Source organism: Pocillopora damicornis, chromosome 6 (assembly GCF_964200805.1).
Source record: "Pocillopora damicornis chromosome 6, jaPocDami1.2, whole genome shotgun sequence".
Lineage (NCBI taxonomy): Eukaryota > Metazoa > Cnidaria > Anthozoa > Scleractinia > Pocilloporidae > Pocillopora > Pocillopora damicornis.
Window position 1 is genome coordinate 15,474,942 of NC_142675.1, and position 26,377 is coordinate 15,501,318.

Here is a 26,377-nt window from a genome sequence, read left to right on the forward strand (position 1 = left end):
GTTTAATCGCTTGAGAACAAAGTTACATTTACGAAGTAAAGGGTTGGGTTTTTAAGAGTGGGGTCCGTGAGCTGAAACATTAAGAACCTTTACGAGACTGACCGAATCCGAGCTTATAAGCCTCGTAGAGAGGGAAGGCTTGTAATATGGTAAATGTAAAAAAAAAAAAAGCTCCACTATAGTAGAGTCCATGGTCAAATTCATTTGGCAGTACAATTCATCAATCAAGTTTTATAGGGATTTCAAAATGCCACCTATAGGATGAATTTTTGGTGCTCCATAGGCCACAAATGGGAACCCCCCCTCCCCCCTCCCCCCCACCCCCAAACTCAAGAACAAACAGTCGAAAAAGTGAGCCAGGGTGGCATTTGAAATATCTTATCACACTCAACTTTTGTGCCAAGTATCTGCCAAATCGGTTGACCACCACTTTTGGCCCCTGGAACACTTTCTCAGACGGGGACACTTAATACCCAGTCCTCCTCGTTTCAATCAAGGGTCCTCCTCAGAACGAGGTCTCGTGAATATACCGAAAAAGGCACCGCGTATATTGAATTAGCTACCGCACATAATGAAAAAAGCACCCTATTTAGTGAAAATATTATCGCGCAGAATGCAACAAACACCGCAAATAAAGAAGAAAGCACTGCCTATGATACAAAATGCACCGCATAGAATAAAAAGGCCACCGAGCAGGAGTACATAAGCACCACATATAACGGACTAGGTACAGAATATAATGATTAAGTCATCGCGTATAATGATGAAACCACCGCATATAATGAAAAACAACTAAAAATAATGTAGATAAATATCATAAGGCAGGTATGGCGCTCCATAGTCGAGAGCAGACAGTCAATATACAACAGCGGTGAAGTTCACAGAATTCGTGTCATGATATCAAGCTTAACCTCATCTAATAATATTATATTTCTGTATGTAAAAAATTCGTGTTATATTGTGTCTTGAGGCTTTCTCGTTGAAAGGCTATATCGTTAAATGAAGGTGTAAAGAACATCACAAGCGCTCTGAGCTGTGTTAGGTAAGTATATCCGCGTAAACTTAACTGATTCATAGTTGTAAACCTCGCCTCATACCTTAATTGTTTCTCACAAAGCTGTGTGGACACTAAGAAAAAATTGAGCTCGTTTAAGAAAGCTCTTGACTCGATGTTCAAAAACTTAGAAGATGTTAAAATTGCCCTGGTTGTTCAAAGGATGGATAACTAATTATCCCCTGGATAAATCTCTATCCAGTGGGTAAATGTTAACCATGGTGTCATATCGGTTGTTCAATGTATGGATAGCGCTATCCACTCGCTATCCAGCAGATAAATTTATTCATGGTTGGGTAGTTAGAATAAATTTTTATCCACAGGATAATAAAAAAAAAAAGGCCGGTTGACAGTTACATCTTCTTCGGTGTAACTTGCCCGACCAATCAACGTCGCAGAAAGAGAGGAATTTTTAGTCGCCAGCTCGATACCTAAGAGTCTTACACTAGGTCAGAAATGAGATACAGGTATCGTTTTGCACGAGAAGCAATACAATACATCGTTAACCTTGTTGCGGACGAAATAACACCACAAACAAATAGGAACCTTGCCGTCTTAACGGTAATGCAAGTCCTCGTTACCTTTAGATTATTGGTTTCGGGTTTGTTTCTGCATGTGATCGGAGATACTTTTCTGGGATTTAATAAGTCAACTGTCAGCCGAGTAGTTCGTTTGCGACACAAGCCTTGACTGCGAAGTTAGGCGATTTCGTAAGCTTTCCGTTCACTCATGCTGAACGAAACAAGATTAAGCAAGGTTTGTTTCGAGTTGGTGGTTTTCCCTGTGCCGCTGGGTGCATCGACGGTACCCACGTTAGAATAATAGCCCCTCAGGAAAATGAACCGGACCTCGTGAACCAGAAAGGATTTCACTCCATCAAAGTCCAAGAAATCTGCGACCATCGAGGTAAGAAAATATGTCTAGCTCTGATTATTGGTTTAGCAAAGGACAGCATGTCCGTTTAACCTCACGCTTTTTTGTGCACACTATCTCTTGTAAATAACAGGAGTTATTTTATCCTAAATGTGGGCATGAAAGCCGTAGAAATTTCGCATTCAATGTGTAACGCTATTCTGTCACGTTAGGAGCAATGTGCGACAGATTGTCTAGAGCACAACATTTGAACAAACATGTGATCACGTGATTCACGCAGCTACAATTCATCTTGTTAACAAGTGAATGAAATTCATTAAAAATGATCGAATCTTCGAACTGTGCGATTACCCGTTTGATTCTATAGCTATCGGGTGTAATCGATTTTGTTTTTTGCAAACGGGTATTGAGTCTTCCAAAGGTGACATGACAACAATGAAAATATTCTTCGGTGATCACTAAATGTTTTCTTTAACATAGACATTTTTTCGGTGGACTGCGTTGGTTCAAGTGCTGGAACAAAGCATAACAAGCATAACAGCGCATTCTCTCGTTAAGTAGCATTGTCTAATAACGAGTAATTTGTCGTTGCTCAAAGATACAGGCTAAGGAAAGTCTTGAAGTTTACCATATCAAGAAAAGGATAAATTGCTCCGGGCTAGGGTTGTTAGTTGTTGTTAGTTACGAACTGTAGTTCATTGTTAGCAGCAATCACGTTCCGAGTACACTATTTTGACAAAATGAATGAGGTGATCTCGCGATTACTACTCCAAGGGAAGACTCGTGCAGAAATACTTTTTTACCTAAGCTGTATCAAAATTTTGCGTCCACAATGTAAAACAAAAATATTAAAACCAGCTTTAGTGTCTTGAATACAATTGAATTTTGCAGGAGTGTCCAAAGATGTTGTGGCTGGATGGCCTGGTTCAACTCATGATAGCTATATTTTCCGGACGTCTGCCATAGGGAGTAACCTTGAAGGGACTGGTCTCACAGATGGTGTGCTACACGGGGATAGTGGCTATGCATGCTCTCCATTCCTCGTGACTCCATACCTCAACCCCAAAAGACCTTAGGAGGAGCATTTCAACAGAGCAAACAATTCCATGTGCTATAGTCAGACTTGAGGATGGCTCCTGACAAGGTATGCAACACAATTGTAGCTTACTGTATTTTACACAACCTCGCTGTCAACTTAAGGGAACCAGAGTCAGAGGACTTTGACATGGATGGTGAAGAGTGTGCTGCTGACCTTCACACCCAGTACCATGGCTGAGAAACCGGTAATGTTGTTACAGAACACGCTGCTTAAAACCTTTTTAAATTTCTACACTGGGAGCTGAAACTCAAACATACACTTAATTGCAATAATGTTGACACGTACTGTAAATGGCGTGATTCATGATAATGAGAGCCAATGGCTTTATGGGAAATGTTCACATAGTTACATGATCAATGCTCTATTTTTTATGGAAATCTTAGGGGTCAGCGTTCTTGCAATTGAGTGTAAACATTTGAAAGAAATAGTGAGACTCACAATAGGCTTTTTGCAATAGTCCAATGTATATCCTACCTTTTATAATAAGCATTAAGGTAATAAGGCATCAAGGTAATAGGCATTAGACATGCTGCTAGCATTACAAATACATGAAAGAAAGAAAAAAAACCACGATTTTAAAGTGTGATGTAAAACTACTTCTTGGAGTCTCAACCTCTTCAAGCTTCAGATCGCTGACTTTTGATACCGTGCTCACGACCGCTGGACTCAAATTTCGAGATTAAGACCGCGATGTGCACCGTTTCGATAGGACGGGTATCGGCGGGATCTTAATTTAGCCTAAGTTACGATTCACTCGACTTCAAAGACATTAAAATGTATTTTATAGCCAGGCGGTAAAGGGTAAAATATGGACTGGACTATTTTATGGACCTTTTTTTTGGACCTTTTTTTTGGACCATTTTATCGAAATGGGAAGCACATCATAAACACCCAGGGAGGGGTGGGATGCAGTCTATTAGTACTGAGGAAGGGTGGGAGGCTGAGTGTTATCACTCAGGGAGGGGTGAGAGACTGATTATTATTACGCAGGGAGGGGTGGGAGGTGGTTGTTATAATAGTAAACGCTTCTGGTTAATTATATAAATTATTTTAATCGATTTTTCGGCTGACTTTTTGTATGCCAAAATTTTTGCGCTGGGCCGCGGCGTTTCTTCCTTTTTTTGTCGTGCGCTTGCGAAACTGCCATCTTAACGCTGGAATTAAATTGTTGTTGAAAATATCGCTTTTACGATCCTTCACTGTTGAGTTATGCGTGTGGTTTTTGAGTCGACTTGTGCACCATCAGTTGCTTTACGTTTTCTTTTATTTATTCAGTGTGTAATTACTAAATTTATCTATCTCCCTTTTGCCATTGACCTTATCAGACAATCACTCACTCACTCATGCCCATTATGCCGTGTGGCACGTAGAGCGGCCTTATCAGACAAGATCATGGAATATCCGGTCCTTAGCCCTCAACTGAGCACCAGAGAATTCAACAGCGCTATTGCAATTCTAACGCTTTTACCTTTACTATATAAAATCATTGTTGGCACAATCCTACAAAGCCATCTTCTCTCTTTTCAGATACACAATTTTCCCCTTTTTGATACAATAAACACACGTTGGAGTGTCATATCACGCATTTTTCCACTTCGTACCTTGATGATTAATATATCAGTACAGCTTTAGCGCTGTTTGATTTATCAAATAACAGGTTTGGCTTTTATGGGTTAAGGGTGCAATTTTTCTTTCACATAGCCACTGCATTGATTCATTAAATCCACACAAGTGCAAATTACAGAATTACCTTTTTCGAAAATTACAGATTTCTAAATCACAAATGGGGTATTTCCCTTTTGCAAATTACCGATTTGAGTTAATCTCACAAAAATATATTTATTTCATGTAGTTTCGCTTCGCAAATCAGGGTTATCATGGTTAACAGGTCGAGCCTTTTTGTAAGCAGAGGCGATAGCGGCTTTTTCAATGATTGGTGAGAAAGCTTGCATTCATCGGAGAAATTAGCTAGACTAAAATTTCGGTATCTTGGGGGTATAACTTTGTTATCACAAGATCAATATTCGTATAGGTACTCACATGATTTCAAGAGGAATTTGGAATAAATAAGCACGGGTAAATTTTTTTAAAGACTAACAAAATTGTACTCGCCCTACGGGCTCGTGCAATTTGTGGTCTTTGAAAAAATTAACAAGTGCTTGTTTATTCCAAATTGCACGAGAAAAATCATGTGATTACGTGTTAATAATATACATGAAAAAATACGAGATGGCCCATCACAATTAATAAGCATAAGCAAAGCGCGCGCATCAAGTGCAAAAATAATTTATTCAAACCGTGCGCTCGGTCAAAACAACTGCGTACGATCAAAACAATAATATGCATGATATCTTCACATCTGTAAGGCGCAAAAATATTCAAAGTCCGGCTAAACAGTTCAAGGAATTGTTTAGTCTGTGTCCGAATCACTTTCGATGAAATGGAATCGTCGTTTCCGAGGTTTAACCATGTTTGTTTTTAATTTCGGCGTTTGATCGAGTTTCTTTGATTATTGACCTATCAGAATGTCTGATTTGTTACTTTATTTGCACTGAATTAACCCTCTTCTGCACTTAATTAACTCTCCTCGGCACTGAATTACCTGAAAACTGCATTTATCTTAACCATTCAGAACTGAGTAATTTTTCCATGTATATTATTAACCGGGGAAGCCCAATGATACAATTGACCGGTTGTATGATTCTTGGCCGGACAGATCGAATGGTCTGCAATTCAATTAATTTCAATGTGGTAGTGACTTTAAGTTCGATGATTTTCGATCACTGCTCGCTCCATGAAGATAACTCTTTTTGCATTTATTGTTTGACGAAAATGACTATTCCCAAAGTTACGAACAGAGTGCATGAATTAAAAGTTTTGTTATCGCGCGGGAGTTTTCGTGGAGCACGCTCACTCTTCAGCTTTGTGTCATTTTTCTCTTAAACGAACGTTCAGTAGTATGCATTAATTAGCGGCTAAAGTAATACAAATTGTAAGAGGAGATTATTTATCACGTTTTGCTATTAGAAGGTCAATTGCTGCCGACTCTGATACTTGTAGCGCTACTTTTGAATGGTAGTTTCTCGCGAAACTGTCGGCTTGTCGAACATTGTTAGGAAATTTCTTCCTCCATTTGTGCATACAGTATGGGAAACACTGAAATATAGGAATGTATGGCACCTCCGCTCTCTTGCAAGGTGCAATTTTCAAGAAACGAAGACTCCCTTTATTAAGCCCATCGAAATCAAATACATAAAGAGCTGGGTCTTTAAAGTACATAGGGGAAATGACAATTCTTACCGTTTATTAATCACGAGACAATTATTGTTTATCGATAACAACAAATACAACAAAAGGTGATATAACGGGTGCAGACAGGAAAGCTATCGTTGCCCATTTCCTCACAGCCCACACACTTTAACTTTAATTGTACAATTCGGTATTTTCCTAATTTTTGCATAATATTTTAATTTGGCCTGCAGTTAGCACACACTTATCACTCTGACTGTTTAGAAATTGGAAAGAGATTGCGTTTTCTCTCGAGTCAAAGCATCGAAGTGGTTTTGTCATTGTTTCTGAGAGGGCTTACTGTGATTTGCCGTTTGAAATGAAACAAAATGAAAAAATGTTATTTGTGAGATTAACTCAAATCGTTAATTTGCGGTAGGGAAATACTTTATTTGTGCATAAGAAATCTGTAATTTTCGAAAAGAGGTAATTCTGTAATTTTCACTTGTGTGAATTTAATGAATAAATGCATCGGCTCTGTGAAAGGAAAATTGCGCGATTAAGCCATAAAAGGCAAACCAATCATTTAACCCTTTAGCTCCCAAATCGAATTTGTAATTCTCCTTATTGTCAACCATACAATTCTTACAATGTTAGTTCAGAGAATTTAGTATTGGATCCGCCAATCACTCCCAAATTGATATCTTATTTTATTCTCATCCTTTATCTGGTTATAATAATAAAGTTCGGATATAACGCGTGCTGTCATTGGTTGAAAGAGCATGCTCTATGAGAGTATAGAGCATAGAGCTGAGCTAAAGCTGTCACGCCATCTGCCAAATTGTACTATGTTCGACCTTTTCCGGGACTTCTCTCTGGCTTTTTTGCGTTAATTGAAAGTGAAATTTCGGAACAAGCGAGCCGGCAAGTAGCAACAGAAGAAACAAACAAAAGATTTTAAAAAGGCCAGGCGCCGTAATTTACTTTATTATAACGTGAGCAGAGACGAAAATCCTCAAGGAGAAAACGAAATGGACAGTCCGAGTTTAGAGGTTTTCACGCTTAATTAGATGGCAAGCTTATGTAAAAATCAAACACAGCTAACACTCGTATAGTAAGTAAAGTTTCATGATCAAGAACAAAACAGGAATGATGAAAAATGTAACCAAACTGGCATAACTGTTAAAATTCATACTAATCATGCCGGTGTCAGAGCGACTGCGATCACGCTGAGGTCCATCTCGGCTAGCTCATCATGGCGATCTTCGGTCATCGCAGTGAGGCAAGCCTCAGGAACTAAATCGGCCGCCCTTCGAGTGAAAAAATAAGAGCTTGCTCGGATATCCTTTCTGATGCATTGAGTGGAAGGCCACATCAGTCACTGCAGCCGAGCGTCACGGCGCTGTCATCCCGAGCAATCTTTATGTTCCGGTGAATTCGGCTGTCGTTCATTCATAAAACACTCGCCTTGACCTGTTTGTTTTCTACTTGTCATGTGAAAAAAACTTGCGTGTTTTTATGAGCCACAATTCTGCCGAGTTTCACCGAGCATTTCACTGTCAGATTCTGCATTAGAGACTAAAAAACTTCAGGCAGAAGTGTTAAAATCGACCTGCCGAACTATTCAAGTTTTAAAACTATTGCAGAAAGCGGACTTTGATAGTTTGACACTTTTGATAGCTTTACTCTTGTACAGCCAATCAGATTATTTGAACTATACTAAAAGGGATTCTGATTGGCTTACTTTAGCGTGCTTTATGAGAGTATAGAACATGCTGACGACACTGTTGTTCGCTTTGGAAATAAAGTTTGTTTTGAAAATTGAAATTAATGCTTGTGATTTGCTTGGGGAATTTAACGGATTTTTTATTATAAAACAAATATAGAAGCCTTGACTGTGCTCTGTTCTGTTGTAAAGCACTTAGGAAGCGGCTAGAGCACCCAAGAAGTAGCACTTCTTTCGTGCTCTAGGAGAAGGAGAAGGTATGTCTCGGCAGGAGCCCATTACATAATGAATTCTTGGTCTTGGTTACTTATGGGAGTTAAAGGGTTAAAAAAATTATCCAGCGTTGAAGTTGTGCTGTTTTAAACATCAATATACGAAGTGGAATGCGTGACATGACAGTTAACTTTAAGCCGGAAAACTGAGTAACTGAAAATAGAGAGGATTGCGCTGTACGATTGTACCAACAATGTTTTTATAGTGAAGGTGGAAACATTAAAATTGATAGCGCATATGAATTCTATGCTGCTAAGTTAAGGGCTAAGGACCGCAAATTCCGTTATCTCTGTCGTCTGATAAAATCAATGACAAGGGGAACTGAAAGCAACTGAAAGATGATTCGTGATAAGCGGTGAATGTCATTTGGCACTGGAACAAGTCGACTTGGACCATTTTTTGGACCATTTGTTTTGGACCTTTTTTTTTTGAACCATTTTTTTGGACCTTTTTTTTTTAACCATTTTTTTGGAACTTTTTTTTTTAACCATTTTTTTGGACCTTTTTTTTTAAACCATTTTTTTGGGAATTTTTTTTGGACCATTTTATGGGGGAGGGGGGCACACCATTAGTACTCAGGAAGTGGTGAGATGTAGTCCATCAATCCCTAGGGAGGGGTGAAAGTCAGACTTTTGTTACCCAGAGAGGGGTGGAAGACGAACTATTAGAAAATACTCCAAAAAAATGGTCCAAAACAGTTCCAAAAAATGGTATAAAATATAGTCTAAAAAAAAAAAAGTCCAATTGTCCAATGGCCCAGTCCATATTTTACCCTAACCAAGCTTAATTAATGATTCCCAAACTTTAAGATCTTAAATTACAAGTCACGCGAAACCGAGTATACTCAAAACGTGAAATGAATTATGGGTAACAATTATATTATTCTATTAAAACTGAGAAACACTTTAGCGCCTAATGTAAGTAAACAAGACGCAAGGGTGCTAGTCGATATAGCCAACTTCTTGACCGAGTCGTTTTCTTTACAGTATTTTCAAATTCATAAGACAAAGTTGTCTCGATCTCAGGCTGATATCTTTCATCATCCATAGGAAAAAACTATATCAAATATATTATTCACATCTTAAAACTTTCACAAACTTGTTTTACGAAATACTGATAGCATGATGACAAGTCGTTTCAACGTTTCATTGAAACGGCAGCCATTGCGTCCATGCAAATGTTGATTTGATGCTTCGGGAGGCGGCATTTGAAACATTCTGAAACAATATGGAACAAGGCATTATAGAGGGTAAGTGGCTAAAAAAACTGTGGTGCTGCGTCGGTGGAATAATATAACGAGGTAGTTTAATATTTTCAACTGAATTGATAACCCAAATTGGCCACTCGCTGACGTTTCAAGCGTTAGCCCTTCTCAGAGCGATTGACGAAGGGCTGACGTTCAAAACGTCAGCTTTTAAACTCTTTACGGTGACAAATCTACGTCATCAATTCAGTTGATAAAACCAAATTACCCCGGAACAAAACAAGCTGACTGCGTTCAATAACAAAAGCAAAAACGTGCTTAAGACACGCGCCTTGACGCGCGCTTTTTTTTTTTGGCCATGTACTGTCTCTTTAGTTACATTTCCGACATAGAATTTCAGGAAAAAAAAAAAAAGATAACGCGCGTTGCACAATATTGAATAGGATCCCGCAACGCCTGCATTATCACCTTGGCAACTTCCTGGAGAGTGACTTAGCCATCGGATAGTCATACGCCTCACTATCCGTGCTTTCTGCAACAACTTTTTATCCACTGGATAGCCATCCTTTACACCAAAAAGGCTCATCCAGTAGATGAATTTATCCATCCTACGAACAACCGGATGTTTGATGTTTGCTCTGATGTTATCCTATAGAGGTAGAACGGTTACATTAAGATCGGCACACATGAAAGGACTAGTGCCCGCGACTCGTAGCGAGGACTAAGTCCCTTCAAATGAACTACCATTTTAATTTTTTATCAGATGGTCTCTCACTAATTCAAACTGGTTTGAATTCGTGAGAGAAGTCGCAAGGACATGTCTCCCCAAATTATCCAAGTTCCTGCGTGTGAACTGTTCGTGGGACAAGTCCGTGCAATCCAATCACTTAACAAGAGAAATATGATCGTCTGTCTCCCGATGTGGTGACTTCGGATGTGGATCGCGACGTTTCAACTGCATACTATAAGTCTTCACCAGGCGAGACAGACGGGCAGTATATATGCAGTCGAAATGTCGCGATACACATCAGAAGTGACCACCTCGTGAGAGAAACGATTTTATCATGTAAACTACAGTGTTATACAAGGATTTCTAACCCTGAGAAAAGCCGTTACAACACACGTGAAAAAAATACGATAATTTTTTTACGTGTTGACACGTCACTCGCCTTTCGCGCCACTCTGAAGAATAAATTTCCCATTTGTTTGAACTAGAGGCCTTCAGTTTAAATTGCTGCTTTTTTTTTTAGCTCTGGATCAGTAGTTTAACGAACCCTAGGGAAAGACAACGCTTTCGAAATTTTAAACGAGTGACCTATTTTATAGACTGACGATATCCTGTTTTATTGACGAGAACGTGAACTTCAATGTTTTGCGATTGATTTAGTAATTCCGCTTTCCGAGTTAGAAATGATAGTTAATGATAGATAGTGTTAGTTAATGAATTCAGTATTGAGACATTTGAGACATTGAGACATTTTGTTAGACACTCGCGACTTACCTCGTCACAGAATGATGTGCACAACGTTAATTGTTTGTTATATTCATTCTCTGCTACGCTAATTATCCCAGATACAAATCCTGCTACTGTGACATCCTTGTGACTTCACATGATTATCACTCTGAGATGGAGTTGAAATATTGTATTTTGAAATTAAATCTTGCGTGAACTGAAACTTGTTTTAGCAGTGACTTCCATTCTCGGCCTTTTTTTTCTCTTCCCGTCTTTCTCCCTTCTTCATTTGAAAAGACGATCTGGATCGAACTTTCGATCAGGTAATTTTTTTATTATCAACTGAGTTAGTAACGTAAATTGGCCACCATTGAGAGTTTCAAAGATGGCTCGTAGTCCCAAACGTCCGTCTTGGAAAACTTCTCCAGCTTGAAATCAAGTTCCTTGGCCTCGTAGCCCGAAGTATTCGGATTGAATCCTCTTTCATCAGCTAAGTTGTCGAAACTTTAAGTCAGAGTTTCGTGCTTTTCTTTGTGTTTGCATTTACTGCGTTTTCCGTCAGTTGTCACACTTCTTTCACGTCCCAACCGCGAAATCTCTCCCTCATTGTTTGAATATAATTCGGTTACCATGGAAAAGTACGGTCGAGCCTGTATTTAGTGGTGCGCACGAGAAATCACGGGGTGTCCACTTGATATCGGTTGACCGCTTAATACAGGTTCCACACTTTAATGGTATTACAAAAAACGATGCAAAACAGCACTTAATGCCATTTATGACTACTTACTATACAGAATCTCGCTCAAAGAAACTACTTTGTTTTTGGAGGAGAAATATGAATTGAAAATCACTTGAAAGATTATTCTTACTTCTGTTTGAGTGGTTCGGCTTTCAGTGACCGGTAAACACAGGTTAAGGCAATACAAACAGGCCCTTGGAATTAACTTAGAGGGTGACTGCGACTCTTTAATGGAGATCTCAAAACCGCGATTTACTAATATGAATTAATGTTTTATACCATAGGAGTAAATATTTTTATTATCCCCAGGTTTAAACGTTCATAACGGGGTGACCTTAAACAGAACCAAAATGATTTTTACAACGAGAGGCAAAGTTACTACTTTTTCGATTTTTATCCTTGGTTGGACCACCTTTCTCATGTACGCCACATACCAAGTGGAGTTCGGACAAGATATTAGCCAACCCACTCACAGCAACAGCACAATGGGTAAGTCAACGAGTTGTAAAAAATGACTTACAGCATTAAATGCTCATTAGATGAATTATGCCGTCAAAGTCTAAATTAAAACGCAGGCAAATATTAAGAAAAATAAAAGTAATATTACTTATTTTGAACTAGGGAAATAAAAACGCTTTCGAAAACTTAAGAGGCTTATTTACTTTCTGTTGTCCTGATCACTAGAAATTAGCCTTTCGCAGTGTAATGTTATCGCAGATTCATGATAACAAACTGAAGATCGTTTTAAATTGGTTTTCAAAATTAACTAAAGTTCAATGATCACCCAGGGTGATGATGGGTAATTACCGAAGAGAAAACGCCTGTTAGTCTTGGCTGTTCCGGTCTATCGGGTTTCAGATCGCTCTAACGCACTGTTAGTTTCGAGCTAGTCACTACTCACACTACCCTTACTGGTTTAGTTTATCGATCTCTAGCGGCGTTCACGAGGGGTCAGTGCCTCCTTTCAGTTGGAGAAGCATAACCAATTCAACAGCATAAGCAAATTAAAGCGCAACTACCAGCATTATGAGTCTCCAACATATGCAGGACAACAAGATGAAATTGAATACCAAATGTTTCCAGCTCATGTTCAGCTGACCACCTGTGAAAACCTAAGAGTTTGCTGGTGATAGAAGGCCCTATTGGTGTCCTATCGATTAAGGAAGCTGAAATCGTCTTCCTCCGTTTGTTTTTGTTGGGAATTGGATCTTCTGAATATTTAGGATTCCTTTTTCTTGGCGTTTAGAAAAAGGCCCTATTGATCCAACTTGAAACTACAGCTATGAAGCAAAATTTAGTTTCTTTGTACAGTTCGCGTATTCCATGACTGGCTGAGACTGGAACATGCTTTTAATACCCTCGGAGGGATAAGATCGCATCCTGTTGCTTTCCTGATGTTGAGTGACTTTAGTGATTCCGGCTTAAATTTAAGTTTCACTGGCTAAGCTGAAGTTGAAAAATTCATTAGGAGAGATATTCTTTTTGATGAAAATAATACTAGCGAGATCATTCAGGTCGTTCACAGCCCGTGCAATTATGCTAAGAGAATGTTTAGTTAGGATATCTGCAATCTTATTTGATTTTTAATGATGGTTTCGCCTTCAGTTAGTTCTCCCTCAATCTCCTGAGGCCAACAACGTGATCTCTCTGTTGTCGATACTTTTCCCTTTCGCTTCGATCTTTCATGACATAATATTTACACTTGAATTGATTTCAAAAGTGAATAGCGGCTATCACTCCAGAGTTGAAGTAGGGCGGCTAACGTTTCGTAGTTTTCCTCTTTACCGAGGAAGCATGATCATCAATTACGTGTCTTCAGCAGTTTTTGCCCAGCACACATCATTGATATCTTTAAAGGTGCTTACAACAGGGAAAGGAATAAAAAGAGCATCTTCGTTGTATCATACAGAATCAAATTCCTTAAAGTTTCTTCTCATAGAAGTCTTGGAACCCCTTTTGGGGCGCGCAGCTCTCGTAATTGCACGCACCAGATGATCATCACTTATATCTGGGTTGAAAACAACTTCGTGCAAGAATTTAAATAATTTGGATGTTAGAATTACGTCAATTAGTGCCGCTATTTGCCATAGCTCTAGTTAGCGTACTTACAAGCCTTTTTAGATTGTAATCGTCGCATAGGTTTAGGGTTGACTATTTCCAAAGTTCTACACTCAACCAATTTCCCTCTCTAGTATCGAATTAAATAATTCCGGATAGTTCAGGCTTCATTGCGACTACTTCAAAATAAACTTTAACATTTTGTTTATGGCAGGTGAGAACGTCTGTCGAAAGGTTTCTCCAACTCAAGCTACAGCCACAGAAAAACCTACAAATAATTCATCGCCAAAGCCTTTCGTTTATCTCACTCAAACAGAACAATGCCTTCCTTCAAACTTTGCCTCTTCTTCCGAGATCGGCGACCCCGAGACATGTAACTGTGATGTCATAGTGCTAAGCTTTCGTACCAAATGTCAAATGCAAAAGTCGACTCACATCACTTATCTGTTCTACCCCAATACTGGATGGGGAACGGGACGAAATGTGCTGTATTTTGCTGCAGTAATGAGATCTCCAAAATACCGATATTACATTTTTATGGATGATGATGTGGTGCTGCATTTCCATTCATTTGCTCCTCTACAAATGAAAAGCCTTCCGCCATTTAGAGTCTTCGAAAACTGGCTCCTAGATTACGAGCCTGCAGTTGGCGTTGTGAATTACAAATGGCATCATCTGGGCATCTGGACCAATGACTTACGAAAGAAAATATGTGACAAAACGGACAGTCCCCTTGTGATACCTATAATATGGTTTGATGCTCTTTTCAATGCATTTCATCACAAATCTATCGAGCATCTCTTCCCTTATCGTACGCAGTATGAAAGCACAAGCTGGTGGTCATCGCAAAGCTACATGTTTTCCGCTGTAGAACTGATATTTCGAGGTCAGGCATTGATGTTTGTGCCTGTTACTGCGGGAAATCCAAAACATCGCCCATACCCAAGGTCTTTAAAGAACGAAAACACAAGGTGGAGAGATTATATCGATACCATTCGACAGGAAGCTCCTTTAATTTACAGAAATCGAACTTTATTCGAAGACTTTAGGCAGAATCTTGAGGGTTACGTCAACAACTCGACAACATATTGCATGAATGTAACACGGCATCAAAACATTAAACCATACGCTCATTTTGATTTTTAGTCAGAGATGTAGTTGATGAGGTTAGTGAAGAGATAAACTATAGTTTAGCGATTTTTTCTATTCTTTCTTATTCTAGGCCCAATCCGTGGATAAAATGCTAAACCCATTCAAATTATAAGCTGCTTTGTTTGTATATAAACTTGTTGAACTGTAAGAAAGTCTCAACAAAGTGATGTCCGTAAGGAGAAGTTCTACTACGGAAATCAAACCATTTTTCACTTGTTGGTCGCACACAGTTTATTTACTGTAGAGGTATTTCCTGATTCATATTTTTATTCATTATATCTGTGAATTAGTACTTTCTCACTACGATTGGGGAGTGTAACAGGCCTTATTAAACTGTTCAGACCTCCAAATTGAAGTTTTCATCCTGACTGAAATCATCGCTTTCTGTTTGAACCTAGAGATCTAGTAACCTCGCTTTCTCGATCCGTATTCTGAATAAGTTAGAGAACCTCGTTGAGGGCCATCCGAGTGGAAAAACTCGGTCTTTAAAGAACAGAAGTAGAGGTCAGTTAGAGGTCTATATCTTCACCAATAAAAATTGTGCATTAAATCATCGCAACCAACCGCGTTTTTAGATGCCAAAGGGTGTACAAACTTTTCGGAAATTAGACTTTGAACGGCGCCATTGTAAAAACATCGTTGTAACCTGGCTTAAATTTATAACCATTATGCGAGCTTCACAAAAGGCTGCTGCTTTGTTGTTTCACAAAAAAAGATTTTATGAGTCAAGAATGTTTTTTGTGGTGCCACCAACTGTGTAAGCAGACCGCCGAGCAATGAAAAAAACAGAAGTGGGACTTTTCATGAGTCACAGTTAGGCAGCCAGGCTGTTAAGCATAATTCAAAATGGTGTCGGTCGTTGTCCATTTTTAGCAAATATGACAATAAATTCCAAAAGTTAGTTTGTCCTAGGAGGGAGGGGGTGACTTGATTATTTTCCGGTATAAGTGGGAGTTAGAAATTACTGCTAATGTGACGTCACGTAACAACAAAACAAGCGCTTCGCAGAGCTTGCCTAGTTTAGCGAGGGAACGCTATCAGTAAGAAACAAAGAGAAGGCCAATAGGGGCTATTATGAAGTTACTTCTAACTAGTTTACCATGTGTGTGCGAGGTTTGTTGTATATATCGACTTTGAGTTCAATTGTTTATCGTTTTGTAAAAGTGATTTTCTATAATTTCACTGATTACAGTTCTGGGCAAGAGAGCTGTCCGCCATATTGACTTCGGAACGCGTCAAGACAAACCGAAACTAACGCTTTTTTCTCTGTAAGCCTCATAAAAAGGTTTTTCCATTTTAATAAAATAGCTATACCCGATGTTATCTGAGGTCAATCTAACCAGTCATTTTGCTCACCAATCCTTTTAACTTTTTGGTAGTTATTTCATCGAATTATACTGAACAGTGGTGAAGCAAGGGTGTGTATTTATTTTTTCAGCTTTTGTTGTAAAGCACTTAGTGAGAGCCAAAGACTCTTGAGAGTTTAGCTTGCTGTCTTGTGTTTTGAACTTGTGATCACCAAAAACTCTATGTAGTTTTCTGCTCGTGGACTTGATATGCTATATATACCACTGGTATATTATTATACATTATTATATCTTATTAGTCTAACTAATTATTATACATTATTATATCTTATTAGTCTAACTAATTATTATACATTATTATATCTTATTAGTCTAACTAATTATTATACATTATTATATCTTATTAGTCTAACTAATTTCGTAAGTCAGCCAACGGGCTGGGATGCAATTTTTAAAAACTTCATATGCATGTATCTATCTTTATTTGTAATAAAGTTCGAATGTAAAACGTGCGCTGTATTTGGTTAAAAGGGCTTGCTGTATCAGAGTACAAAGCTTTATCGCTTGTTAGTCCAGTAGGGTACTCTACATACCATTGGTATATTTTTTGACATACTTGTGTTTTTTATTGGTCTTAATAACTACGTTATTCAGCCAAAGGGTTGGGATGTAATTTTTAAGGTTTACGGTCATTTCACCCCACGGTCATTTCGCCCCCAGTCACTTCACTTCAACCAAAAGTCACTTTGCTCCATACAAAAGTTACTTCACTCCTTCCAAAGTTACTTCGCTCCATATAAACAATACTTCGCTCCATGCTACAAGTCAAGTGTATATGTGCTTAGAAGATTGTATTTGCCCAACTGATGTTATGGGATCTTGACGACATGTTTGTAATTTCGTAAAAAAGACATAGTTTAATGCTACTCTGGTTTGCAGATTTAATGAATGTAACCGAAGAAGTTACAATTCATAGACCCAACGTTTCGACACTCCTGTCTAGTGCCTTCATCAGGGGTGATCTAAGCGCTGCAACAAGAGGTCCTTTTATATGATCACTAATTAGCGGCCTTTTTTTTCTGACGAGGTGTAAATAGGCGTCAGGAAGCAAACCGTTGTTGTCACGATTTAAAGGAGCGTGGGCGGAGTTAATGTGCCAAGCCTCCAAACAAAGGCGCTGGTGGTAACGCCGATTAGTGGTTATAATTTTAGAATTCAAGCCTATTTACACCTCGTCAGGAAAAAAAAGGCCGCTAATTAGTGATCATATAAAAGGACCTCTTGTTGCAGCGTTTAGATCACCCCTGATGAAGGCACTAGACAGGAGTGTCGAAACGTTGGGTCTATGAATTGTAACTTCTTCGGTTACATTCATTAAATCTAATTCATTATGTTGTAGTCGTCTGATTTATAAACACGATCTTGACGCCATGCCGATGTTGCTGATACACTCGTTGATCGATGGTCGATTGAATTTCAAAAACTGTAACCCTGTAGAGTATGAACTGCACGTAAAAAACTTTTTGTTAAACATTTTCGTATTTCAAGGGGTAATTCGTTCAAGGACTTAAAAATGGACTCAGATCTGGGCGTAGTAAAAGAGCGATTGAGTCTAAATATCTTTATTTGATTAGGCGCGTTGTGTAGCATTCACTTGTAGCACTTACATAGAGACAAAGCCAAACAGAGTCCGTTGATCGATTGATGACCGATTGTATTTGAAAAACTTTGTAAATCATTTACGGCTTTTACCCTGTAAAGTTTAAAAACAAGTCTCTGTAAGAATCAAACATCTTGGGAAATGAAAATTTTCAACCCTCCTTAAAATTTTGCATGCAGTTAGGCACTCAGGGGGGATGCATAAAAATGCCCTTTTTAAAGGTCGCAGCACTTTTGTTGCTATGGTATCAACGGCTGCTTGTTCGAGGCCTGGGGCCTCATTTTCATACAAAAACGTCACAAAAAAAGAGTGAAATGTTTATATCTCTATCTCAAGCTTTATACTACATTACAAATTGGCACTTCTACCATACATAGTAACATCATTCGTCTTCACATTGATTCATTCAATTTTCCCTGGGAGAGAATGTGAACACACCAATAGATTATTTATCTCGGTACAGTTTCGGTCATTTTTGTTGTCGGGTAAAACAGAAAAAACGTTTATCTGAATTTCTCCAAAAGTACACCGATTCTGGAACTGAAAATACCCACCTGGCTGCTTATAATATTCTAGTTGTTAAATATGTAAAAATCTCTGCAGGCCTGCCTCTACTTTTTGTAGGGGCAATTCGCGAACGAAGCTCAAAAATCAGATATTGCATAATTTGGCGATGTTTACATCTAATGTTCTCAACAACAAACGTTTCAGACAAATGAAACGTGCAAGACTTTGAAAGAATGTTATCTTATGAGCAATATCCCGAAGAGAAATCTCGCCTCTGGTTGTCATCTTTTAAAAAAAATTGATCAACCTTCATGCCGGAAGACTGTCATACTCGACGTAACTACAAACATATACCTCAAATCGTGTGCATATCATCCAGATTCTGAGTGCTGCACTTTCTTTCATGGGAATTTGAGTGATCCGAAGTCCTCTGAAGATTCACTGTTATACTTTTATATAATTTAAAACATGTTAAAGTCGGCTGGGCTACACGAAACTATCCACACCGGTCATTTGTCATAAACATGTAGGTTGTCACGATGGTGTGACGCTGTATTTCTCCTTGAAGTTTTCATCGGTCGCTCCAATTGCGTATATTCATCTTTCTTTAAGCTTGTAAAAGATATCCGGGAGAATTATATTTGATCTTGGCGTAGTTAAAGAGCTATTGAGTCTTAATATCTTTGTTTGATTCATTACGCGTGTAGTTGCACAAATCTTTTGTCAATGAAGACTGTGATGTTGTCAGTTTCTTGCCACGCGTACCCACACGTAAGTGTGTGAACTTATGTTAATTCAAGGTGAGATTTTCTTTTGGCACAACGCGCCGACTAAGCCTTTCAAAGACTCGTTTATTTGAAAATTCAGAAAACGACCTAACCAAAACTATTTGTGTTATCTCAAAAGGGTCCTTAAAAGATTCTCTATCACTCTTAGATTAGTGAACTTGCAACGTAACACCTTAAACTGCTTTTAGTTTTCCAGTTCAACTTTATTAATTAAGACTGTATTGTTCTTTTCTTATCACATCTACTACCCACGCAATGTGCGAAAGTTGATGGAGGTGAGACTTCAGTAATCAATTAGTAACCAATCCAACGCGTCTTCTACCAAATTGAAAATTTTGATCCTAGGGAGCTGTATTAAAGGTCGTTGACTCTTAATCGGTTATCATATCATACCATTTCACTATCAGATTCTATTTTAGAGACTACAAAAAACTTCAGGCAAACGTGTTAAATTCGACCAGCCGAACTATTTCAGTTTGTAAACTAATGCAGATTGTGATCTTTGATGGTTTGTGAACTTTAATGGTTCGGCATTTTTGACAGCTTTAGTCTTCTTCGACTAATCAGATTATTTGAACCATACTCACAAGGATTCTGATTGCCTTATTGTAGAGTTGGCCTTGAAAATAAATTTCGTTTTGAATATTGAAAGTAATGCATGGGGAATCTAACGGATTCTTTATTATAAAAGAAATAGAGAAGCCGTGTTTGTGCTCTGTTCAATTGTTTAGCACTTAGGAAGCGGCTAGAGCACTTACAAAGTGGGGAGAAACACCCGAATACGCCTCTCTACACTTCTTTCGTGCTCTGGCCGCTTCCTGAGTGCTTTACAACAAAACAGAACATAGTCAAGGATTATCTATTTGTTAATTACCATTTTTTTTATTACCGCCTAGTCTGTTAATGTTGTACTATGAGACCTTTCTTTCGCTTTCCAATGCTTGTAAAAACTTCCAAATTTTTTTTAAATTCCTTTATAGGTTTACGAGGAAAAAAGAAGTTTTTCGATCGGGGTATTTAAAAAACAGCGTTTCTCAATCAAAATCTGGATCTTGTAACTATGGTAATTACTGCCATTGTATTTTCTTTAATGATATCACAAAGTAAGGTTTGTTTTTATAGCACTGACCAGTTAAACCTTTTATTTTGTTCTAGCCTGCCATTTACATTTCTATTAACTGGACTTATCTTTTTTAGGAAAGTTTTATACAAAATTTTCTTAGGGTAAATGTTTAAGCATTTTGCAGCATTACGTCAGCGAGCAGCGACTTGTGAGTTTGGCGTTAACGAGGACGACTACATCCGCGATCAACTCATAGATAAGTGTTATTCCAGCCATTTGTGCTGGAAGTTCCTGGAAAAGGAAGGGACCGTTTCGTTGGATGATTTGCTGCGGGTTGCGAGATCCCAAGAAGCAGTTGATCGACAACTGAAGCAATACGATACGGACCAGGAAGATCAGGTCAATGCAGTGACTGGAAAAGTGGATGGGAATAGGAATCCCAGGAAGTTGAAGACTTGCTTTAGTTGCGGACAGGAAGGACACTTTAGTCAGAATAAGAGGTGCTCAGCGCGAGGTCAGGCTTGCAGGATGCGCGGTACGAAAGGCCATTTCAAAGTCAAATGCCCTCAACTCTATCAGCGAGGTGGTGGTAGTCAAGATTCAAAGGAACAAGGGATAATAGAGGTGGTCACGGTAGGGGTAGTTGGTGGTGCCGGTAGATTTGGTCGAGGTGAGCGTGAACGTGGAGGACTAGGGCGAGAGGCAAACCTTGTGACTGGAGGACCTGGCCCCGGAGAAGAAGACAATGGAGATTTTGCAACACCAGGTTATCAGCTAAGACCCGATTATGCCTTTTCAGTGGAACAGTTGGATGACTGCAAAGAACAAAGAAGTGCGTTGGCAACGCTGGTAATCGGTGGTGTGGACGTACCTGATGTTCTAATGGATTCAGGAGCTTCATGTAATGTTATGGGACAGCGGACTTGGGAATTACTAAAGCAGAAGGGGATCAAGTGTGAATCTCGCAAGTCTGCAAGAGAACTTTTTGTTTATGGTGGTGTAGAACCTTTACCGACCCTAGGAACCTTTATGGTAGATGTCGCGCAGGTGGGTTAAAAGATGGAAACAAAGGTGACTTCGTAGTGGTTGAAGGCGATGGTCGTACGCTGTTGGGTCGCGAAACTGCCGAGGCGCTAAACCTGCTGCGTGTTGGTCCTTTTCAGGCAAACAGTGTTGACAGTGGGCGACCGGACAGTGTTGTTAGAGAGAAATACAAGCACTTGTTCAGTGGTGTTGGTCTTTTGAAGGGTTACGAATAAAAACTGCATGTTGATGAGTCGGTGAAGCCTGTGGCGCAACAAGAACGCAGGATTCCTTTCGGGGTTGCAAGAGAAGGTGGATGCAAAGCTTGATGAACTTTTGAAAATTGACATTATAGAGGAAATGCCGGGAGGGCCGTCGGGACGGATTTCGCCGTTGGTGGTTGTTTCCAAAGGTGACAGTGACGTAAGGGTCTGAGTGAGCACTGGAAATCGACACCGTTGTGGCCTCAGGCCAAAGGAGAAGTGGAGCGACAAAATCGCTCATTGCTGAAGTTTCTACAGATAACACATTTGGAGGAAAAGAACTGGAGAACTGAGTTGCATGTATGGTTGATGGCGCACAGATCAACTCCGCAAACGACGACAGGGACTACACCCTGTTATATGATGTTTGGCCGCGAAGTGAGATCCAAACTGCCAGAGCTAAAAAGAGAAACAGTAGGTGTGCCAAGCGAAGAAGTGCGACAGCGTTATTGGACAGGTAAATTCAAGGGAAAAGCTTATGCAGATCTCAAGAGAGGTGCCACGCCCAAGAGCATACGCGTTGGCGACACGGTTCTTTTGGAAGCAGAGAAAACTAACAAGTTGTCTACCAATTTCAACCCTGATCCCTTTGAGTTTGTTCATGAGACAGGGTCAGAGGTAACGCTTAGGAACGGGGCTGGTGTTGAACTGAAAAGGAACACTGTGTTTATAAAGAGGTACAATGTGCGCAAAGATGTAACTAATGGCGACGAAGACCAAGTGATACAGGCAGGTTCTGCGGTACTGGTGGATTAGCCAGGGGCAAGCAAAATTCCAGAGACGATGCCAAAAGAAGTTCCAGGAACGTCGATCTGAAAATTCTCAAGCACAATCTAGGCATAAGGAAAATACTGCAGCGGGAAGGCCTGTTCGGAAGTCGACCCGGACTGTATGACCGCCTGATCGTTATAGAGCCATATAAGGACTTTGAACTAGATGTCTCGAACTTCTTTTCCTTTTACCGAGTGACTAGCTTAATTCAAAGATTTTGATTTGTATGTTAAACAATTTAGGAAAGGAGGGAATGTAGTGTGTAGTGATGCCCACGTGTGGAAATGAATGTAAGTGATGTAATACACTCGGGACCTACGGATTTGCATGTATATATAAAGCATGTATTTAATTTATTCTGAGAGTTCTTTTTGGTTAAGAGTAAGTGTGTAACGGAAGTGAATAAACTGTTTTAACTTAACCGCGGTGCACTAAAATTGTGATGGGACAGAGCTTTGATGCAGGCTCAAAATACTCATAGAAATACCTCAATTGTAGTTTTAGTTTAGATCGTTGCTATGTATGTTACCGTTCAACCTTTTCACCCCTTCTCAAGCACCGACCTGTACCTGCAGAAAACTCTGGGTATCTAATCATAAGCATGCAAGGGATGTCAAAAAAAAAAACTTACATCGGAAGCATTGAATGTGATCTTTCAAGAAAAAGACCCTTTTAACTTACGATTATTGGAAGCGCTTTATATCCGAAGGTGAAAGCCAGAACTTTTAAGACTGTAAAGGGAAGAATGTATTGAACTATGAGACCTTTTATCCTTAACTAGACTACTTATATCTTTAGTTCTCGCTAAAACTCATCCACATTTTTCTATGTTATAGTATGCTACCATCGCTGTTAAGACATATATGTGACTCTTAAACTCAGTGATCAGTAGCAACTGTCTTCAATGACCAGAGAAGGGAACAAGTAACGTGACAAGTAACGCAAGAATCATATATCCTAACATTTGCCTTATTTTAGAGTGAGCTTACTTCGAAAACAAAATATATAAACATAACCAGTAGTCAGAGTCTCTAAAATTAATGCTTAGAGTTCTTTTGACGTCCGAGATGTCCCATGTAGTAAAATCCAGTTCGACAATAAAATGCTCCATAGAAATCGAGAATTTCAGAAGCAGGCTGAACAACCCAAGCCAGTTGAAGGCAGTGACGGCCAGTCTTTAAAAGAATGAAAGCTAGGGTTCAAAGCAGGATTTTAAGTCAGCTAATCCTGAACCGAAGCAAATATCGATACCACAGTCTGTTCCAGTAAAGAAAACTCGAACAAGAGTTGTAAAGCCACCCTCGAGGTTTAATGACTCTGTTGTGTTGTTGGTCGTGTCAAAATTGACTTCCGCTCAATAGCACTCTGGGCATTCAATATGGCAGACAACTCACTTGACCAAAATTGTAATCAGTGAAATTACAGACAATCACTTTCACAAAACAATAAACAATTGAACTCAAAGGCAATGTAAATTATACCACAAACCTCGCACACACATGGTAAATTTTTACTGGTAGCGTTCCTCACTGAACCGAGCAAGCTATGTGAAGCGCTTGTTTTGTTGCTACAAAGCAGCAGCCTTTTGTGAAGCTCGCATAATGGTTATGAATTTAAGGCCAGGTTATTTCGATGTTTTCACCATGGTGCTGTTCAAAGTCTAATTTCCGAAAAAGTTTGTTCACCCATAGGCATCTCAAAACAGGGGTGGTTACGATAGTCTAATGCACAATTGTTATTGATCAAGACATAGACCTCTTACTGACCTCTTCTTCTGTTCGTTGAGGACCGAGCTTTTTCCTCTTGGATGGCCCACAACGAGGTTCCATGACTTATTAAAAATACAGATCCAGAAAACAAGGTTACTGAATCTCTAGGTTCAAACAGAGGCGATGATTTCGGTTAGAATAAAAATTTTAATTTAGAGGTCTGAACAGTTTAATAAGGCCCGTTAAACTCCTCAATCATAGCGAAAGTACTAGCACACAGATATCATAAATAAAACTAAGGATCAGGAAATACTTCCCGGGTAAATAAACTGAGTGCGACCAACAAGTAAAAAATGGTTTGGTTACCAATGTGATAGCAGTTATGTCAAACTTCTCTTCACGGACATCACTTTGTTGAGACTTTTTTACAATTCGACAAGTTTATAGACAAACAAAGCAGCTTATAATTTGAATGGGTTTAGCATTTCATGCACTGATTGGGCCTAGAATAAGAAAGAATAGGAAAAATCGTTGAACTATAGTTCACCTCTTCACTAAACTGTGAAGCGCAACTGAATATATCCATATAGAGGGCTGCTCTATATAAATGTAATTATCATTATCATGGAAAAACCTTTCGAAAGGCGATTTCATCTATGATAAAAAAAAATATTGAAGTTTATTTTGAAGTACTCGCAATTAAGTTTGACCTATGAGGAGAAACTTTAAGAAATTTGATTCTGTACGATACAACGAAGATGTTCTCTTACTTCCTTTCCCTGTTGCAAGCACCTTTAAAGACATCAATAAAGGCATTGAGCATGAGGAAAACTGCTAAAGAGACGTGCTTGATGATCATGCTTCCTTGGTAGAGAAGAAAACTATGAAACCCCTTCAACCGCTCTACTTTAACTCTGAAGTGATAGCCGCTATTCACTTTTGAAATCAGTTCAAGTGCAAATATTATGTCACGAAAAATCAAAGCGATTGGGAAAAGTATCGACAACAGAGAAATCGCGTTGTTAGCCTGAGAACACAAAGGGATACTTCGCCAAGCAATGTCCAAGACTATTCATTTAACTGAAGGCGAAACCATTATTCAAATCCAATACAAGATTGCAGATATCCTAACTAGGCACTCTCTCAGGATAAACGCACCGGCTGTGAACGGCCTGAATGATCACGCTTGTATTCCTTTCATCAAAGAGAATATCTCTCCTAATGAATTTTTCAACTTCAGTTAAGTAAGTGAACTAAAGCTTATGCCGGAATTACTCAAGTCACTCAACATCAGGGAAGTTTTTGGTCTCTCGGAGACCAAAATCGATGACAGCTATCCAGATAGCGTTTTTTATGTTTGCAATAAAAATAAAAAAGGAGTAACTTTACCTCTCGTTGTAAAGATAATTTTGGTTCTGTTTAAAGTCACCCTGTCATGAACGTTTAAGCTTGCGGATAATAAAGATATTTACTCATATGCTAGAAAATTTTTAGTTCATCGTAAAGAGAAGGACGAAATCTCATAAAAATCGCGATTTTGAGACGCCATTATTGCATTGTAATGGTGGCTAGTCGAAGGGAAATATATTGTTGTATTGGGAAGTGTCGCATAGCGACGAAGCTCAATAATAATAATAGCAATGACAATATATTTTCTCCTAAATAGCTAGCCGCCAATGTAATGCAGTATTGGCGTCTCAAAATTCCGACCGGTTTTATATCGCGATCCACCCATTACAAACATTATGCTACAAGCTGAGAAATTTCTGAAAAGTAACTGTCTTAGATCAAAAGCATTTTTAACCAAATTTGAAAAACAGTCGCATTTGTTTTAAGCGACACCGCATTAAGCGGTAACTCTGTATTAAACGGTGGGTCACCAAAGTCTCAAAATATTTCGGGACCACATTTAGTATCTGGGCAACCGAGCTCGATTCGTGTTCACCGTACTCGTACGCTAGGAAAAGGATAACTACCCAATCTTGTAACTGTAATGGCTTGATATTTAGGTGAGCAGAGTGTTTGTTCAAAGTCTTTATTGATGCATTTAACTCATTTGTTCATGTTTACAGATCGCACATCCACCTGCACCTTGGCGATTGTCCACAACGTGTGGTAAAATGTACAGTAAAGGGGTGCCACAATTTTTACACGCTTGAAGAGGAGGCGGAACACGATAAACAGTACCAAGAAAGCATATATTAATACACTCGCGGGAGTTTTAAAAATCGGTCAACCGTGCTTCTCGACGTAAAATTTAGGGTGGCCAAAGGTTGCTTCAAAAACATCGGTTTTGATGGTACTTCTAAGCCTCGTACGGCAGAGAAAATTTTCACAAGCCCTCCTGAGAAATGGAAGTAACTTTTCCATATGCTGACTCTGAAGTTTCGCGAATACTTCATCGGATTTTTCAACCTGGAGATCAGC

At 39.1% G+C, this 26,377-nt stretch overlaps 2 protein-coding genes and 1 pseudogene across 3 annotated transcripts; 2 read left to right on the forward strand and 1 right to left on the reverse strand.

The window, feature by feature from the left end:
• Positions 1-26,377, reverse strand: part of LOC149044143 (uncharacterized) — a 280,943-nt pseudogene that overhangs the window by 251,170 nt on the left and 3,396 nt on the right.
• On the forward strand, positions 1,001-16,674 carry LOC149044160 (uncharacterized). 2 transcript variants are annotated; one of them, XM_089209372.1, is made up of 3 exons: positions 1,001-1,042; positions 11,959-12,138; positions 13,922-16,674. In XM_089209372.1, exons 2-3 carry the CDS (start codon positions 12,000-12,002, stop codon positions 14,851-14,853), a joined length of 1,071 nt encoding a protein of 356 aa, XP_089065498.1. In that variant the 5' UTR covers positions 1,001-1,042; positions 11,959-11,999; the 3' UTR covers positions 14,854-16,674. The 2 variants fall into 2 exon arrangements, with proteins under 2 accessions (XP_089065498.1, XP_089065499.1); XM_089209373.1 differs by having other exon boundaries at positions 13,964-15,868.
• On the forward strand, positions 20,138-22,226 carry LOC149044161 (uncharacterized). The gene is made up of 2 exons (XM_089210002.1): positions 20,138-21,231; positions 21,678-22,226. The coding sequence occupies exons 1-2, from the start codon at positions 20,350-20,352 to the stop codon at positions 22,224-22,226; spliced, it is 1,431 nt and encodes a 476-aa protein (XP_089066128.1). The 5' UTR covers positions 20,138-20,349.